Here is a 19,414-nt window from a genome sequence, read left to right on the forward strand (position 1 = left end):
CTTATAGATAAAACAACTTAGTTCTATCATAAAAATTCTTTAAAATAGTTTGTGCTATTGGCCAATTGTAAAAGTCGATACGTATGAGTTCTACGATAAAGACAATACAGCTCTTAGTTTGAATGCGTTATTGTGTTACATGTAACTAAAGTATCGAAAATTCATAACAAACATAACAAATCATGTGAAATTTTTCAAGGATTATTTTTTTTCTTTTAGTATTTTTTTCAAATTACCAAAAATACTTCCTACGTTTACACATGGTTCAACCTCAAAATATCTATATATTGATACGTGAAACAAAAACTTTGTATCCCGTTTCACGAAAATTACGTGGACGTAGGGGTATGGATTCGCATACTTATAGTTTGTATAGAGAAGGGGTGCAGAATGCTAATATTTTTTACTGTGCATAAAAATACATTAAATCAATAAAAAAACACACTTGACACACATACGCAACAACTCTTTTATTTATTGTTAAGTTATGGTTGTGTGTGGTTAAGTTATGGTCGAATTTTTGGCCACTGGCCGACCACTGTTCAATATATTTAATACACACACAAGGTTGTTTTTCTTAAGTTAAGCAACTCATACTTGTGTTATCTGTAACCGCCGACTGATAGATTTATATATTTTTATTTTTCGATAAATATACATAATTTAAATAAAACATATATAAACTACAAACGAAGCTTATTACGATTATGTTTACTGATAGAGAACACAAGGAAATCTACAGTTATTATTTTAAGAATTTCGTCCCTCTATTTTGTTTGTATATTTTTTAACTTTATTCAAAACTTTCTCCACAAAATTATATAGGATGATCAAAGTAGTGATAGAAGAGACTCAGCTTGTAATCTTGTGTTAGTTGCAACTTGATCAGAAGAAGGTTATTTCATGCTAAAAACTATTATAGTTAAATGAAATGCGATCGCAATTACCGTAGTTGAATCTGCGGGATACAGATTTTGACTGAGGTAGGCCACAGCGGGAAATTCATGTGTCGTGTGTTCCTGTTAGTAAGTAAGGCGACTAGAACTCTTGGGGGGAATAGGAAATAAGGTCGGCAACGCACCGGTGAACACTTCTGGTGTTGAAGTCGTCTATAATCTACATTCTGATATATATTTTTCCTTTCGTTAATCTACAGTAATCGCTTACTGAGGTGAACCGTACGCTTGTATACCAACCTAGTTGTATAAAAAAAATACAGGTAGTAAATATGTATGGTGTTCACAAAGTCTTCAATAGGATGAAAGTTCTTCGTCAGTCGTAAGGGTCAAACACACACACAAACATCTGTGTATAAAATGCACGTGCCCGAAGATATTTATAAGAGTTAATTAAAATTTTCTTCAGAAATCTACCTACATTATAAATGTTCAAAACATGTCTGAAAAATTCAATTGAGCCCGTCCGTTTCCCGAACACTCATTCGCTTATCTTTCTTCGCTAAGCATTTAGTTTTTTTTTTTTTTTTGGGGAATAAATTTTCGGCATATTTTCTAATTAGGATGCTTAGGATATTTATAGAGGTACATGTGAATCTCCCAACTTAACCTCGGAAGGTATGTTATTCCTGATTGTTATTAGAAAAAAAATTTTCTTTCGTTAATTCCTCTACGGTTTGGTTAATTTCGCTCCTACAAAGTTTAAAGGTTTACAGCTTATCTTAAAATTGATTTCCTTTATTAGCCTAACATAACATTACAAACTTCAAACAAACAATCAAACTCATTTCATTTATTAGAAACTTTCTGACGCGGCTGACGTTGGATTGTCTTCCGAACAGTCAAACGCGAGAAGTTAAAATCATCTAATATACAAAATTCTCGTGTCGCGGTGTTTGTAGTGAAACTCCTCCGAAACGGCTTGACCGATTCTCATGAAATTTTGTGTGCATATTGAGTAGGTCTGAGAATCGAACAACATCTAATTTTCATCCCCCCAAATATTAAGGGTAAGGGTCCACCCCAAATGTTTTTTTTTTTTTAATTTTTAGATAAATTATTTAATTTTAAGCTATTGCATAGCTTCTATCGCGGGCCTTAAGCGCGGGGACCGAATCCAGAAATTCCGTAACGAAAAAAACCTCACGCTCGCGCTCCCCACTCCGACGGACACGGAGGTGTGGCTTGAAGGCCGTGCATCGTCTAACGTCGTTTCAGTTCGGCAGTCTTCGACACGGCGTTGTGTGCGTGCGTTAAGTCGCAAACTTATGTTTCTTATTTCAGTTATCATAAACCTATAGTTTCAATGATAAATATTCCTGAATAACCAACAGCTACTGTAAGATAATAAAACCCACATGTATTGTAAAATAATAAAAATATTTTAAACAATATTAACTTTTTATTTATTTAATAAAAGAAAAAAAAATTGTTTTCTTATCGGTCACCACGCTCAAAAAGTGTAGCTTGAATTAATATCAAAGAAAAAGAAATACTGCATAAATAAAATAAATAAATAATTATAATTGCATAAGTTGATACAAAATGCTATGCAATAGCTTTACCGCGGCAGTCCCCGAGTGCCACACGTTATTTTTTATTTTATTATGATTTGGCGTTGAAAAATTCATACAACCCAAAATTTTCAACCTTCTACGATCAACCCCTATATTTTATTTGTTAATTATAAACTTTAATTTTTTGGCAAGATTTTTATTTTTATTTTGTCATGCCTTTGAATAAAAAAAATTATATTACTCTTAATTTTCCACCTTTCTACGATCAACCCCTATTTTTCCATCGCAATTTTAATTTTTTATTATTTTTAATAATTCCCTTTAGTTATGATTTTTTTCTCAATTTAATTTCATCTCCTGCCTTCGCCGGTCGATAACTACCAACAAATCAGTTATCCCTGCTAGATGTCTACCGTTGTCACCTCTCATTCAACAAACATCACGGAGTAAGGATGAGAATGAAGCCGGTCTCCTGTCTTACTCACTAGGTATATCGTTTTCGTCAATTTTTTTTTTTTTTTTTGTTTTGTTTTATTTGTGTATCGATCGTAGCAGTGACTGTTATACGTATTATTTTAATTTTTCTGTGCACTAAATAAGCATACTTTCATTATCTACAACGCTTTCGACTATAAGTAAATCCCCGCACACTTACTCGTATAGTAGATAGTTTATTGGCAAAACAACGTTTGCCGGGTCAGCTAGTTACATACTATAAAACAAAGTCGCTTCCCGCTGTCTGTATGCTTAGATCTTTAAAACTACGCAAAGGATTTTGATGCGGTTTGTTTTAGTAAATAGACTAATTCCAGAGGAAGGTTTATATATATATATAATACATGCATAATATAGTAGAGGAATACTCATCGTTTTAGAAATTTCTAATGTGATGTCGTAAATAATCACATTTTTTACGCATACTTTATATTTATTTTATTTTATATTTATTTTGGATTTTATATTTAGTATTAGCATTTCACTCGCGTAATGCTGAGGTCACTAGTAATATATAAAAAAATTGTGCAACTTTTATATAAATATACATTAGAAAACTTTAAAAAATAACATAAATTGGTCCAGACGTCCATAGTTAGCCAGTCGCTTAGCAACACAAATGAGTCAGCGATTAGAATAGGTAGAACTTATTTAAAAATTATTTTGATAATATAAAGCTACGATACCACCGAGTAGCATAGGCTACTTCAACAGAAGAAAACTAAACATCTGAAATCATGTAGTCCACGTGGACAGAGACGCGAGCGGAATGTTAATCTATAATAAATAAAGAACATGACTGTTAACAATTTTTGAAATTAACTATATACATTGTTAATAGTTCATTAGTTCTAGTTAAAATCAAGGCTTAAATTATAACTGCTATTTAATTTACGTAAATTCTAGTCGTTTTAGCAGAAAATGATACACGCTGCAATGTTGCATTACATTTTAAACATTAAAAGTCCATAAATGTTTATCGAGTATAATCATAATTAGTACTAATTTTTTTCTTAGCAAAATAACTATGTAAAAGTTAGTTAAATATCAAACTTATTATTATTTTTTCATTATAACGGCGTAAATTTTAATCCTTTTACAATTTTTACATGTAATCTGTACATATAATAAAATGGTAGGAAAGTCAAAACTGTACATTGAATATTTTTTTAAAAGAATACTTGGGGTGTGATCTACAATCGATATCGAAGCCGAAAATATAATTTTTAGAATTTTCGTCTGTTTGTCTGTTTGTCTGTATGTATGTCCGGAATAAACTCAAAAAGTACTGCATGGATTTACTTCGAATTGGGCACGAATATTATTAAGAAGTCAGGTCAACATATAGGCTACAAATTATCACGCTATCACCTATGGGTAACGAGCAGTGAACCATTATTTCTTCAACGCATTCTGTAACAACGTGTAATTTAACGACGCATATTTGAATGTTGTTATTACGTTAATAACAATGCTATAAACTAGCTTCACACTTTAAAGATCACGCAATATAAGTAACTAACCCGATAAACATAATTAAATGAATATAAGTAGACAAAACAGTTTTAAAGCAGCGCCATCTATGAGATTTTTCTGTAGATGTGAAATGTAAAGAAGAAACGGGTAAATGAATGTTATTTTAAAAGGTATAATCGTAGGCATTTTTGGTGCTGTATAGCGTTCACGCAGACGACGTCGCGGGCAGCAGCTAGTGTTAATTAAAATGAATAAAATAATTATACTATCTTTCGAAGTGCTACAGTGATAATTATCAAAAGCGATGACCGTAAAAAATTAAATTATAAATTTGTAACATAAAAGTTTGTCAGTAAGTGACAAATCAATAAAATATATTGAAAAATATACCTTCATATCAAAAAACCACACACACAAAACAGTTGACACAACTTATAAATTTTTTGTTATCAATAATGCATATAATTTAAGGCAATACAATTCGTATAGACGCTATAGACATTGAAAATAACTATATTATATTATAATAATAATCTTAGAAACCGCAAATCAATACACATAAATAAAAACTCGCTTGGCAGTTAAACAGTGGACAATTGACATCGTTAACCAACTTATAAATAAACAGTGGAACGTTCGACGACTAAAATAGTTGACTAATTACGTACCTGGAGGAAAGTTCTTCGGCTTTGTGACTGTTTGTATCACGTACACAACCGCAACTATTACTAGTAGGAAACAAGTTAATAAGCACATGTTTTGTTATGACGCGCACACCGCCGTCGACGTTCAAAGCAAGACTATTGGTGGTGTGTTGGATGGTGTATATCAAGTACATTCTTTTTATGTTTCATTATATTACGTAAAACCATAGTGTCAACTTCGCTAAACAGTGCACTTGTACGTTTCATTGATATCTTCTGAATAGCAACTGAACTATAACATTGGGACTGTGCCAAAATATCTATCTACATAAATTATTATGTAATTCATAATACACGTGAATCGATCAATTTCTTTATCGACTTTTTTATTGGCCCGGATTTTATTGGTAGTTTAATGAAGGTAAAGTGCTAGAATTCAAGTAGTACGCGTTAGTCTCGCGTATTCTTTGCTACTCATGAATGTTATAAATTTCTTCTAATTTTTGTGTAAAGATATATAAACAAATATATTAAGCGTAGACACAACGTCCGTTCCCATGATGGGAAACTTAGGCCGGCGTGGTAACAAATGACTAAAAGAATACTATTTAAATATACGCACGTGTATATATAAAAATCTATACAAATAAATAAAATGGGAGTGTCTGTTTGTAATATTATAATAACCGGTTTTTACTAAATGCATATGGATGTATACATGGTACATAAAACAAAATAACATTTTTGACAATTTTGACGGGAATTTCACTGGATGTAATAAGGAATAACTTGAGGTACTTTTATTCTAGAAAATTATTTATTTTATAATTCTACGAAATGAACAATAACTATTTTGTTTAATTCCACGCGGACGAAGTCGGGGGCACAACTAGTTCTTATATAAATGTTAAAACGCCCAGACCAAATTTGAAATCTAACCCTTGGATCAGAAATTAAGGCCCCTTCAGACTGGGCCCACGCACCGAGATATTTTATGAAATAGTAACTAAAATCATCAATAGTTATTCCAAATAGATAACAAATCTTTTCTCTTTGCAGAGTGAGTAAAAAAATAGATGGACTTCACATATATACACTTAATACATGTGATATGCATGATATTCTAAACGATTTCTAATATTACACAGATTATTTTAATTTAATTTTAAATGTTCTTATTAATAATTAGTTAATCTATTATAATATTCTAATCTTCGTATTCTAAAATTAAAAAAAAAAAAAATTATTAACGGCAACATCTTTTGTTATATATTTATTTTTACACACATTACACATTATTCATCATTTGTTAATGCCTTATAAAAGTACAGTAATTATTTACGTCAACCGCTTATACATCTCTCACCATTGTTTTAGTGTGGGGCGTCCTCTGACCGGCCGGACCGATGATCTACGTTAGCTCGCTGGTAAGGGCTGGATGAGAACTGCAGAGAACTGGGATGTTTGGCGCATACTTTGGGAGGCCTATGTCCAGCAGTGACTGCGATACGCTGAAAAGAGGCGAATTATTGTGCGTTCGGGGTTTTTAATTACATTTGCGTCATAAACTCTGTAAATAAACCTTATTTATATTAATTAATCCTGATTAAAAAAAATTTGCATTATGTAAATTAAATAATAATGTGATTATTTTATACTTATTGTTCTGACGTAATGTCAGAAAAATCCTTCATACGCGTCAGTCGTCACAAGTTTCTTCGACAATGACGCTTTACGCGTTGGTCCACTAGATTCTTACATTTATTTCAATTTATCCCAGATCTGTTTCATAGTATCCAAGCCATGTAACACTGCGAGCTCACTAGGACAAATAGGTTTTAATAATAATAATCCTTGTTTTAATTTTAATATGGACGATCTTATCGCGACTAGTAACATCCAGTGACTACTCTAATATTATTTTTAACAACATACACATTAGGTACTCGATCAATTTACAATCAACGCTTACGTATAAAAGCTAGCTCACGGAACTTCGTACATTTTAACAAATAATAAAAATGTATGTGTATGGATTTAGTAGGACTTTTTTTTTCAAATAATTACTACAGAGTTTCTTGCCGATCCTCTCTGCAGAATCAACATTCCGAATTCTGGTATTTTCCTTTTAACTATAATTAATTAACTAAAACTGAAATCGTATTTCATTTGTAAAAAAGTGCTTCTTTAAACCTATTTGAATGCAGTCGTTTTTGTTTTTTTTTTTTTTTTTTTCATTTTCGATTAAAGCGAAGGTTATGCAGATCTATACTAATATTATAGAGGTAAAGTTTCTAACTTCGATTGTTTGTAGGGGGTAATCTTCGCAAATACTGATCCCATAATGAAAATTCTTTCATATACAGAATGCTACACTATTCAGGAGTGATATAGGCTATGTTATATTGTTATTGAACAAAAAATCAGTGAAAAATAATAGTATATGCAAATCAAGTCAGAGAAATGTGTGCGAGATGAAAACTTTATTATATATATGCATAACAAAAATAATAATTAACGCCCAACGAAGTGGGCACGGGTCGGCAGTACTCAATCAATACAACTCTAATGTTTTTTCCTCAGTTACATCTCGTGTCTCGAATAGTATTTAATTATATTTACTTTAAAAGTTCCAAGTAACAAAAAAGGAATAATTACTTTCCAGGTGTAGTTGAATGCTATTTTTATGAATGATCTCTTATTTTCCTAGCTATACCCTGTTTTTTTTTCGCTACGGACTAAATTGACACATGCAAATGTCAATTTTCGAAATAATGATACCAGATTTTTAGTAATAGCGTTGTACTTACGATACCGGTTTTATGAATCGTAACTTTTTACTTTTCCCACATAATTTTATTACTATTTTTTGACGAATCTTTTAAAAAATCATGGTAACTATGGAGCATCACAGATAAAAATTTTTTTTTTCAATTTTAAATACTCATTATACGGAGTAAATACAAAAATTATTTATTTTTTGTTAAAGAATACGCAATAACAAATTAGAAATCGGTTGATAGACTGTAGCTAATGCCATAAAAAAAACGAAAACATGGCGCTTTTTTGAGTACATGGCATTCGTCCTTCAACCTCTGAAGTGTTTGAATGCGCCCGTTGTAGTATGCGATTTCACGTGTTATTTGTTTCCTTTTCCTTGAGTTTGTTTGTTTTGTTTGTTGAAGTGAAACTTCGCTAGGTTACGCGTCACATTTTTCGGTTACGCGTCACATTTTTCCGTTACGCACCATCTTTTTCTTATCTTTCAATCTACCACGGTTGATTCGAATGGAGTTTTTACTTGGTTACTGAATCTTGTGGAATGTAAACAATATATTTCATATTTCAGTTACCATAAGCTATCAATAACAAAAATATATAATAACGATAACATGATAGTAATAGTTCTATTACAAATAATGAAATGATGTTATAATCTTAGTAGTGATAATATAAAATGAAATAATTGTATTATTTGTATTCATGTCTATGATAATAAAAGCCTTTTGTTAAATTTTATCTAATTTAACTTTAATATCCAATTTCTGTAAAGTTGAATATAGTAGATCATTTTTCGAAAAATAAGGTCATAAAGAAGTTTCACTTCTTAACTGTGTACACAAGTACATGAACACATTTTTTTGTTACGTTGTTTATTTTTATTGTGTTGGACGCTCAGCCCTCAACTTTGTCGCGTAAACGCGATGAAGAAAACTTTTCGCCAAGAAAAAGACAAGAATATTTCTTTCATCGAAAGTGAAAAAAACATGATAATGAACGCGTACAAATATATATACCTCGAAAAGAGAACAGAATCTCCAACCGAAACGCCCAAGAAAAACGAATGTGTTTTAAAAACTGTTGAAATACGATACGAACTGACATAAACCACAAAGACAGCATAGACTGAGATAGATAGATTTCCATGATATCTCCATAACCATTGGTTTCCAAATGATGGCAGTGTTACCTAGTGTAACTCTCCCTCCACTCTCTACCCTCCATCTCCCAAAACCCCATAATTCTGTAGTTCTTAATCTAAGGCATAGCCTTAATTTGCATGTGATTACTAAGATTAATAAATATTAAAAAAATAAGTGTGTTTCATTTATCATATCTATACACTACCCATACAGGTACATATATAGATATGCCTATAGGTACATTACGGTTGTCGCCACATTCTAAAGTTTTAAAGATACGTTTTTGTAATTATTGCTGAAAAACGATACTCGATTGTAAATTACGTAAAGTTACGGTAGTGGCATATCACTATTAATGATTCGCAAAAAACTAGCAACACCGCTTATGTCAATTTAGTCCGTAGCGAAAAAAAACAGACTATAGATAGCTAAGCTGTTTGTGTTAAGGATAATAAAGAAGAAAGAAGAGGAGGAAGCTATTTTCCTCCCTAGAATTCTACAATTATTACTTTTACTTATTTTGCCACGAATTATCCAGAATTCAAAATTATATAATATGATTTAAAGTTATATTATATTCCATAAATGAGTCTATATATAATTTAAAAATAAAATAATAAAAATAAGTAAAGTCAAGAAAACAAGATATGAAATAAAGATAGCAATTTTGTAATATATGATTTTAACTGAGGGTTACTGGTATGTGTGTGTGTGTGTGTGTAAGCGTATGTGTTTGTTTTTGTGTGTGCAATTGTGTTATATGTCTTTTATTAGGAAGTTTGATGGATGCATTACATGGTGACCGAATTAAACAAGCAGTTTTAGGAGTTCTTTAGTTTCGTCACAAGGTTTTGAAAGAAGAAAGGAACTGACAGTTATTTTTCAATTTGCATAGGGTAAGAAATAGATGGGCAATTTTATATTAAGTTTATTATAAAGATATTTATATTGCCGGGTAAAGCTTTAGATTAGGAAAAACCGAATTTCGGGACCGTGGGGGGAAGGAGGGGGGGAACGCTACCCCTGGTACCACTGTCACACCTCAGAACCCCATGGTTATGGAGATATCCATGGTTAAAGTTTTGAGGTTAGAAGAAGAATTTCTTAGCTTTCACACGTTATTTTCACATTTCATACGCGTTTTTTCAAATTAATCTACCACCTTAAAGTTAGAGGAACGCTTGGCTACGGCGCTGCGGGAAGTGCAGCCCTTCCTCCGCGCCTCCGCGGCATAAAAAAAACACTCTAGGGGTAGGACAGACCAAGACCACGTGGACAGTGGGGTGCTCCGATTCGGTTTTTGGTATTTTTCGAATTTCTAAACCTATATTCTAGCACGCAATGTTACTAATTTTATTAGAATATTATGTCTGACGCGTTATTTTGTTTAAAAGTGTCGATTTGTCACACAATGCAAACACAAGTACGAGCTCAAAGGTATTATAATAGCTTTAAATTCTTCTTCTAACCTCAAAACTTTAACCATGGATATCTCCATAACCATGGGGTTTTGAGGTGTGACAGTGTTACCTTGTATAGATTCCCCTACACCCTCCGCCCTCCACACCCAAAAACCCCATAATTCGGTTTTTCTAATTCGGTTTTTCCTAGTCTAGATCTTAGCCTATTGCCGTAAAGTCCGACGTGAGACTCTGTTCTATACATAATTTTTGTGTCAGACTTCGAACGTGAGAGTTGTTGAGTTGGAGAAGCATTTGATGGTGTTCGGAGCATATTGGGTTATGTATAAAAGGATTGTTTCAAAATTAACCATTAACAACCTAACACCTATTTATGTCCTTTAACCACCTACGTTTGGTCACGTGGGATCTGTAAAAAAAAATTAAAGCTAGTTTAAATAAAATGGATATCTATATTCAATAACTTTATTTTAGCATCACAAATTAGCAACAGTAGTATAAAAGTCATATGAAAATTGAATAATATATGTAATAGCAATTATAATTAAATTAATCCTAGAATAACGAGATTTTTATCATAAGGAAGATAACTTATTCAATCCTTTTTGTTATTTCTAATAATTTAAATTAACTGAAAGTAACGTCAAACAAATAAAATAAACAGAAAATTAAAAAACATTTTTTTTAATGAACACTCCAAACAAATAAGTACTTTACACACGAAACACACAACACACACAATTTTGGTCTAATTAGTTTTATTTTTTCATTAGTGTGTAGTACAATTTTAACAAAAATCTCGTCCATAAATGAGACACTCCACATATCCAGTGGCGTGGTAGAATTATTTTAGAATTCTACAAAAAGCTGGTTTTACACACGATATTTAATGTACAATATTGTATTATGCTAGGATGTCCTTGAACGAGTGTCATTCGGCACAGATGACCATGATGATGGAAAAACAATTACTGCCAAAATATTTTTTTTTTTGGTCTACCTCTAAACTATAAGAATGAAAGCGGAATAATATCTGCCGACAAGTCACCTTCTTCTGGAAACCTGAATAGATATTGTGACATTGAAAAGGCTGTCGGATCTAAACGCTATTTTGATCACCCTTAATTTCAGACTCAAATTAAAAATCTCCAGTCTGCATTCGATTAACAGTTACGTTCACTTATTAACTAACTGTTACGACGTCACTGCTATCTTTGTCAGAAATATCTTCCTCTCCAGAAATCTCGTGCTGAAGCCATATTGTTCGATGTTTTCGTCATTTTTGTTCATTTTGATACTAAAAAAGTAAAAATAAATAAACACAAAAAAGTCACACAGCCAGTCACGGAGACTGCTGGCGAATTATTTTCACTTACCTTGCCTAAACGTGCGCACCTGCATGCTGGCCGAGATCATATACGATACTGATTGGTGTGTAGAAAAAATATTCATGAACGCGCCGTGGCATACGTCACACACATATGGAAAAATTTGATTTTTTTAAAATCGTTACAGTCTCTGAGACCGCTAGTAAATGGTTAAGGGTTAAAATAAAACATAAAACTAAAAATTATATCCTTTGCACGTTCCGACTTCTCTGAAGTTTGAACGCTCAACTCTTAAAGTTTGTAATCATGCATATTTACCGCAGGACCACCGGAACATCAAAATTAAATGCAGATGCGAATTACCTTATTAATGCGAATTATCTTGTTAATGTTCTTAGGTATATATAATTGCGCTATGGTATTTATTGAGGTCAAGCGCCAGGACACATCGTTTTATAAAATAAAATGTAAGGATAGATACAAATATACACCTCTGCTCGGGGTGCGTCCGCGGGGATGGGATTGCATGCATGTATTCAGCCTGTAACATCCCACTGCTGGGTATAGACCTCTTTCTTCACGTAGGAGAAGGACTGGAGCTTAACCCACCACGCTGCTCCACTGCGGTTTGGCCGATATGATACCTACTATGAATAACGATCGCTATCAGGTATTTATGGTAAAAACCGGGCCCGACAGCTTAACTTAGGTAGGAAGACCCACAAAAACAGACATCTAAGCCGGTAAGAATTTTTTTGTATATAAACATCCATCTTAAGCGGGAATCGAATCAACTAACCGTCGTTATTTTAGGCCATTACTCGCATCACTACAACAGAGCGGTTTTTGCAGGGATAGGTACATTTATTATCCTAATTTAGTCCAAACTAAATTAACATACATTTGTGTATTATCCATTTGCAATAAATTAACATACCTAATACGCAACATTGACGATTTGCATATCTGTGTTATGCGTTCGGAGTTTTTAATTACATTTGCGTCATTAACTTTGTAGAAAGATACATTTATTTTACATTTATGTTAATTACTCCCAATCAAGAATTTTTTCGGTGAAGTTAATTAAATAATAATGCAATTTTATTTTATACTTATTGTTCTGATATTATCTTCTAAATTACCATATTTTTTGCAGCCAAGCTTAAAGAAGATATTAATGTAATATGAAGTTGGTACATGATTAATATCAAAGTAGCTGTACTAGCAACTGCGTCCGTTATTTCGATTATACTTTCTAAGCCCATAATAATAATGTACGCCAGGTTAGTGTGAGAATAACTGTCAAGGATATCAGTAGCTGCTATTCCTGGTTCTAAGTTACTCTGTCAGAATAGTAATAGGTTTTAATATCAGTAATTTCGTAAAGAACCACAGACCTTGAAATAGTTCAGGAGCTTGGATATTTTCAGAGGACAATTTTTAAAATATATCACGTCGAGGAAAAAGCTTGTTCCTATAGAAATTCAAGTTAAAATTTTAGAAAATGTATTGAATAGTTATAATCTAATATATAAAATTCTCGTGTCGCGGTGTTTGTAGTTAAACTCCTCCGAAACGGCTTGACCGATTCTCATGAAATTTTGTGTGCATATTGGGTAGGTCTGAGAATCTAACAACATCTATTTTCCATCACCCTAAATGTTAAGGGTAGTCCACCCCAAATGTTTTTTTTTTAATTTTTAGACAAATTATTTAATTTTAATTTTATTATGGATTTTGCGTTGAAAAATACATACAACCCAAAACTTTCAACCTTCTACGATCAACCCCTATATTTTATTTGTTAATTATAACCCATATGTTTTTTTTTTAAATTTTTAGATAAATTATTTATTTTTTATTTTATTGTCATTTGGCGATGAAAAATACATACATTGCTAAATTTTCACCAAAAAACGTTTGCCGAGTCAGCTAGTATATATGTACAGTTTTGTTCGATAACTTGCCGCCATCTCGTAGATAGAGACAGAATTCCGCAGCTGTAGAAATTTTAGAACTTCTCATTCAAAAACAGCGAAAAATAGTTTTGACAGTCCACGTATCGTAACTTTACGCCACCTAAAAAATTCTAAAGAGACCTGAAATAAGATTACTGAAACGTTTAAGACAAAGTATCGAAAAGCTTTACTCAATCGACAAATTGCTGCGGAGAATCTGAGTCATGCCCATTGGAAACTGCTTGATCTGAATTTTTTTTTATCTTTACATATACAAGCACACATACACATACACACACAAATGCATGCTCACGCAAGAGTGACTTTTTACATGTTGTAATATTATTAAAATAATTATTGCGCTTCAGCCTGTAATATCCCACTACTGGGCATAGGCCTCTTCCCCCATGTTGGGGAAGGATCAGAGCTTAATCCACCATGCTGCTCCAATGCGGGTAGGCGGATATATTCCCTACTATGAGTAACGATCGCTATCAGGTGTAGATGATAACAACCGGGACCGACGGCTTAACGTGCTCTCCGAGGCACGGTGGGGGGACCCACAAGGACTGCACAAACACCCAGACCATGACAAACACCTGTATGGCCAATACAAATGTTTATCATGTGCGGGGATCGAACCCTCAACCGCCAGCGCAACAGGCACAATCCATGATTGAGACCGTTGCGCCAACGCGGCGTCTAATCGCGGCGGATAATTATTACTGTACGCATTTTTTTTTTTAATTCGTACAGTACGTACTGTAATGTTTTTAAACAGCATAACTGGAGGAAGGCTTATTTTTTTTATAAGGAAGAAAGCTTAGTTCATCATTCTGTTTGGGACATATGTGTGTGTGCGTCAGTGTGTGTGTGTGCGTGTCATAAATACCTTGGGAATATACTTATTTCCTCACAGGGTTTTTGGTTCAGTACTTAAAAATTTGGTCCTATCTAGAATTTGAACGGCCACTTCAATTTTTATCTGTCACTTTTCATCCACCCGATAATCTTTATACTACTAGTATACTTTTGATCAATCAATCAATCTACAGTATAATGTTTAAGTAATTCTCCTCATTATATATAGACAAAATTACCGTTATGTAATAAAATATATATAATATTGAAAAATATAAACGAAAGTATAAAAAAAATTAAACCTTTTTTAGGATAAATCGAAGCATCATTTAAAAATCGATTAGAACTGCCTAATTAACTTTGAAATCTTCTAAACTTGTTGTGTAATATTATATAACAATTTCGAGCTTTGCTTGTTGGCAACCCTAGCTATCTCTTTGGAGTTTCAATATTATTTTATCCACCACAGTATACCTTGGACAAAAATGTCCAAGTACATTAAATCTATTTGAAATAATGATCCTATTTTATTGCTTGTCCTTGCTACATGAAGTACTTGTTCGCATAAATTCATGCTACACATAACGAACAATTGATAGTTTAGGTATTGTCTGCCAATCAAAAGCGTCTTGAATGACGCATCATAGCAGTTAAGATTATTGAATACAAAGCAGTCCAAACAGACTAGGGGATGGCAGTCGATTGTGCTGTACATAGTAATCTATATGAAGGACGAACACAATCGAACTAATTATTAGTAGCGGCTATTCTCAATAATAATCGATCTCTGTTACTGATCGCTCTAAGCAAAATCTATCTAGTTGACAAAAATCTATCATTAAGCATTTGCTTACAAGCGATAGACTTTTGTCAGAATTTGTATGGAATTTGTGTCAAAATGTGATTTTTAAGGAACAGGAACACGGATTATTGATACCCGCTGTTACTGTATAAACTTAATTGTAGACACTTTAGTAAAAGACCTATAAGTGAAATTTTGCACACAAACAGTTGTCTTTCATGTCATTTAAATTATCAATATGGTCGCTATGTTGGATCTACGGACATAATTATTAGAGCTTAATAGTAATACTTAATCGTTTGATGTATTCTTTAGACAATGTTGGTAGATATATGTAAACCGTTCCATGAGCTTTGGACTGGAAAGTAGACTAGTATACCTCACGTCCGACGGTCCGATTACATACCTCTAAAATCTAAGTATTGAAAATTAATAGAACTTCACAGAACTTATGACGTTCCCCATTCAACTTATAATAATGATTATACTAACGTTTTCTCGATTCCAAAACAATAACAGAACCAACCAAATTTGAACTGACGCGGCCTGTAACATTACACAGCTAGGCAAAGATCTCTTTCTCCATATAGGAAAATCTTTAACTAAGCGTAATAAAACGTGTTTTGCATTTTAAAGGATTTATTTAAAATAATTGTGTTTGCTCGCAAACGAAAAAAAACCGACTTCAATTACAACGACGAGTAATACAATGTAGATCGACGAAAAAATAGTCAAGTAACTACGCGTTATCAAAGATTACTCAAAAAGTAGTTATCAGATCTCGATAAAATTTAAATGTGACCACATGATAAACATCAGCTTTCGAAAAAATTAAAAATTATCAAAATCGGTACACCCAGTAAAAAGTTATGCGGATTTTCGAGAGTTTCCCTCGATTTCTCTGGGATCCCATCATCAGATCCTAGTTTCCTTATCATGGTACCAAACTAGGGATATTTCCTTTCCAACAAAAAAATTTATCAAAATCGGTACACCCAGTAAAAAGTTATTGCGGATTTTCAAGAGTTTCCCTCGATTTCTCTGGGATCCCATCATCAGATCCTGGTTTCCTTATCAAAATCGGTACATCCAGTAGAAAGTTATGCGGTATAATACAACGTAGGTCGACGAAAAAAGCGTCAAGTAAAAACGCATTATTAGATATAACTCGAAAAGTAGTTGTTAGATCTCAAATAAATTTAAACAGGACCAAATGACACATACCACCTTTTGATCAAAAAAATATTTGTCGAAATCGCTCCACCGAGTCTAAAGTTCTGAAGTAACATACATAAAAAAATACAGTCGAATTGAGAACCTCCTCCTTTTTTGGAAGTCGGTTAACAAAATTGAATAATATCGTTGACTCGTAGGTGTGAAAAATATCTTTATCTTATTTAATTGTTTGAATTCACTCGTCCGTTGAGGTAGTCTTCGTTAATTTGAGCTTTACGACGACCTTGGACACTTTGTATTTTGAAATTCAACTAAATTATTAATATGTAATAATATAATTTTACACAGATTTACTAATCGTTGAAATGTATTACCCGTTCAAAGAATGATATGTAAGAAATAGCGTAAGTTTTTCAAGTAAGTTTGATCCCATCTCGTTTTTACTAAATTTTCAAAAAAAATTAATCCATGTGGGAGACCTACTAACACTATGTAGCGTTGACTGCCAATTGCAGTAGTGTTGATATAAATAATTGAGGAAGATAAAAAAAAGGGTGTGACGAACGCCAGTTTTCGAATAAGGAAAGAATTGTCAAAATCGATGCAGCCAGTAAAAAGTAATAACGTAACACAATACAGTCGAATAGAGAATGTATTCCTTTTTGAAGTGGATAAAAACCAGTAAAGTGTAAAATGATATTTACTAAGTAGAAGAATAAAAAATGTGTGTGTGCGTGTGTGTGTATGCAATTTACACACGGCAAAGTGAAACTTCTGAAAAGTAGCTTTCGAGATTATATTCACCGAGAATATGAAATCCTGTGTAATGTATTATATCTGATTATTTCCTAAACATTAGTGTGTTTGTTTCTTCGTCGTGACACATTTTCCCATCGACTTTCAAATCACAACGATTCTTAACAAGTTTCACTTCAAAAAGCGAGTAGAGTTTCAATTCCAAATCTATTTGATCAGTAATTCACTTTTACAAAAATAATAATTTATTTTTAAAGTTTTAATTTGTAAAATGACGATTCGAAAGTGCTCTTGGAGCCTATTTGAATAAAGCTATTTTTGATTGATTGATTGATTGAATGTCCTTAAATCGCTATATAAAAATCTTATACATTTACTTTTTATACTTCCAGTTAATCTACAACACATATTATTTTGAACGTCGATCTTTCTGTCTGAGCATTTGGTTAAAATTATTTTCCATGATATATGGGAGATACACGACGTGTTAATTGGAACTCTGCGATGACAATCGATATTTGAAATTGAAACAAATTGATCGGTCTCCCACTGAATCAAACAGTGAAAACGAATTTAGCCTTTATGCTGATATTTATAAGTTTTATTTTAGAATTTGTTGATAAATTATTCTTAAACAAACTAATTGTTGTCAATAGATGTTGTAGCTGATAAACTTTGTCCTTAACGAAATATTTGAACGTACATATGTACGTAACAGGTTATTAATAATTGAGTTTTTGATAAAACTCTTACACAAAATAACTTTATATTCTTTGGATATTTTACCATATCAGTTGTTCATCGTTCACAAAGTTTAGATTGTTTTACTTATTGTTTTAGACTACTTTATTAAACATTAAAATGACTAAAGTCTAAACTATTTAAGCTGTCGTTTAACTAAGTCAACACAGCAGGAAATATCCTACTCTAAATCTGGACAAGCCTGCCTGGGGAAGTACCTCGATCTTACAGAGCATATTGTGTTCCTGCAGTAAGGTAACCAGAGCTCCTGATGGGGGGTGGGTTGAGGGTAGGGTTGGCTACGTGCTAAAAATTCTTTTAGTGTCGCAAGCGTATATAAGATACTATAATCGCTTACCGTCATTTAAAAAAATGTAAAAGTCAATTATTACTGAAGTTAGTGACAACATATTCTTTCAAAGTGATATAATTTATTTCATGTGATTAAAATTTTTTTATTAAAAAAAAGCATTTGTTTGTTTTATTATTGAACAGTAGGTATCGATTATCAATAAACAAAATATTGTATTATCTCCATTTTTATCCGAGCAGGGCTGTGTTGCCAGGTACTTCTTAATTACTATAGGTACTTGCTATGTAACTCGTTATCTCAAAAAAAAAAGTTGAAAAAAATATCGTAAGGACTTAAAAATTAATTTCCAATCAAGCATACGTAATTGTATAATGTCTAAATCTACATGTCAATAAGCTTGGTGCTATGAAGCAACATAATTATACACGATAGTATTAATTTATATATGTAAACCAGCAATATTGTCATATCCACGTTCCTTTGAGACCTTATAGATCCCAATAATTGAAACGTTGATTCCCAATGTACAACTATATAACATATATCGCTAACAATAACTCAGCTTTTGTGACAACAAGTAACGTAAACTACAGGTAAGCGATATATTGCATCAAGTGTCATGTAATTGAAGCAGCCTAAGGGCATGTTACAGGATAACGCTATTTGACTGATGACAGTATCTGACAGTAAAAAGTTTATCATTCATTATTTTTTTTACTATCGGATTCTACTATATTTATGAGATGTTTCTATTCGCATATATTTATCTTAAAGTACCTATCTATATTTATCTACCTCCCGCTGTCAAAGTCTATTTGTATCGTCATCTTAAGTGTCAAGAAACTAACGGCTAACTAGCACCGAATGATGTCCGCTTCAGCCTGTAATATCCCACTACTGGGCATAGCCCTCTTTCCCCATGTAGGAGAAGGATCAGAGCTTAATCCTCCACGCTGCTCCAATGCGGGTTGGCGGATATATTCCCTACTACGAGTAACGATCGCTATCAAGTGTACATGATAACAACCGAGACCGACGGCTTAACGT

At 32.6% G+C, this 19,414-nt stretch overlaps 1 protein-coding gene and 1 long non-coding RNA gene across 2 annotated transcripts in view; one reads left to right on the forward strand and one right to left on the reverse strand.

Moving 5' to 3' along the window:
• Positions 1-5,382, reverse strand: part of LOC123668429 (probable cytochrome P450 305a1) — a 45,236-nt gene extending 39,854 nt beyond the window's left edge. Inside the window, exon 1 of the mRNA XM_045602161.1 lies at positions 5,113-5,382. Coding sequence (XP_045458117.1) covers positions 5,113-5,200 — 88 coding nt within the window. The 5' untranslated portion in view covers positions 5,201-5,382. The remainder of the gene's footprint in view (positions 1-5,112) is intronic.
• A 395-nt stretch (positions 5,383-5,777) lies between these two features.
• LOC123668431 lies at positions 5,778-6,738 on the forward strand. The gene is made up of 2 exons (XR_006745581.1): positions 5,778-5,809; positions 6,466-6,738. It is a non-coding gene; the product is annotated as an uncharacterized LOC123668431 (long non-coding RNA).
• The last annotated feature ends 12,676 nt before the right edge of the window (positions 6,739-19,414 follow it).

The sequence above is a fragment of the Melitaea cinxia genome, chromosome Z, assembly GCF_905220565.1.
Source record: "Melitaea cinxia chromosome Z, ilMelCinx1.1, whole genome shotgun sequence".
Taxonomy (NCBI): domain Eukaryota; kingdom Metazoa; phylum Arthropoda; class Insecta; order Lepidoptera; family Nymphalidae; genus Melitaea; species Melitaea cinxia.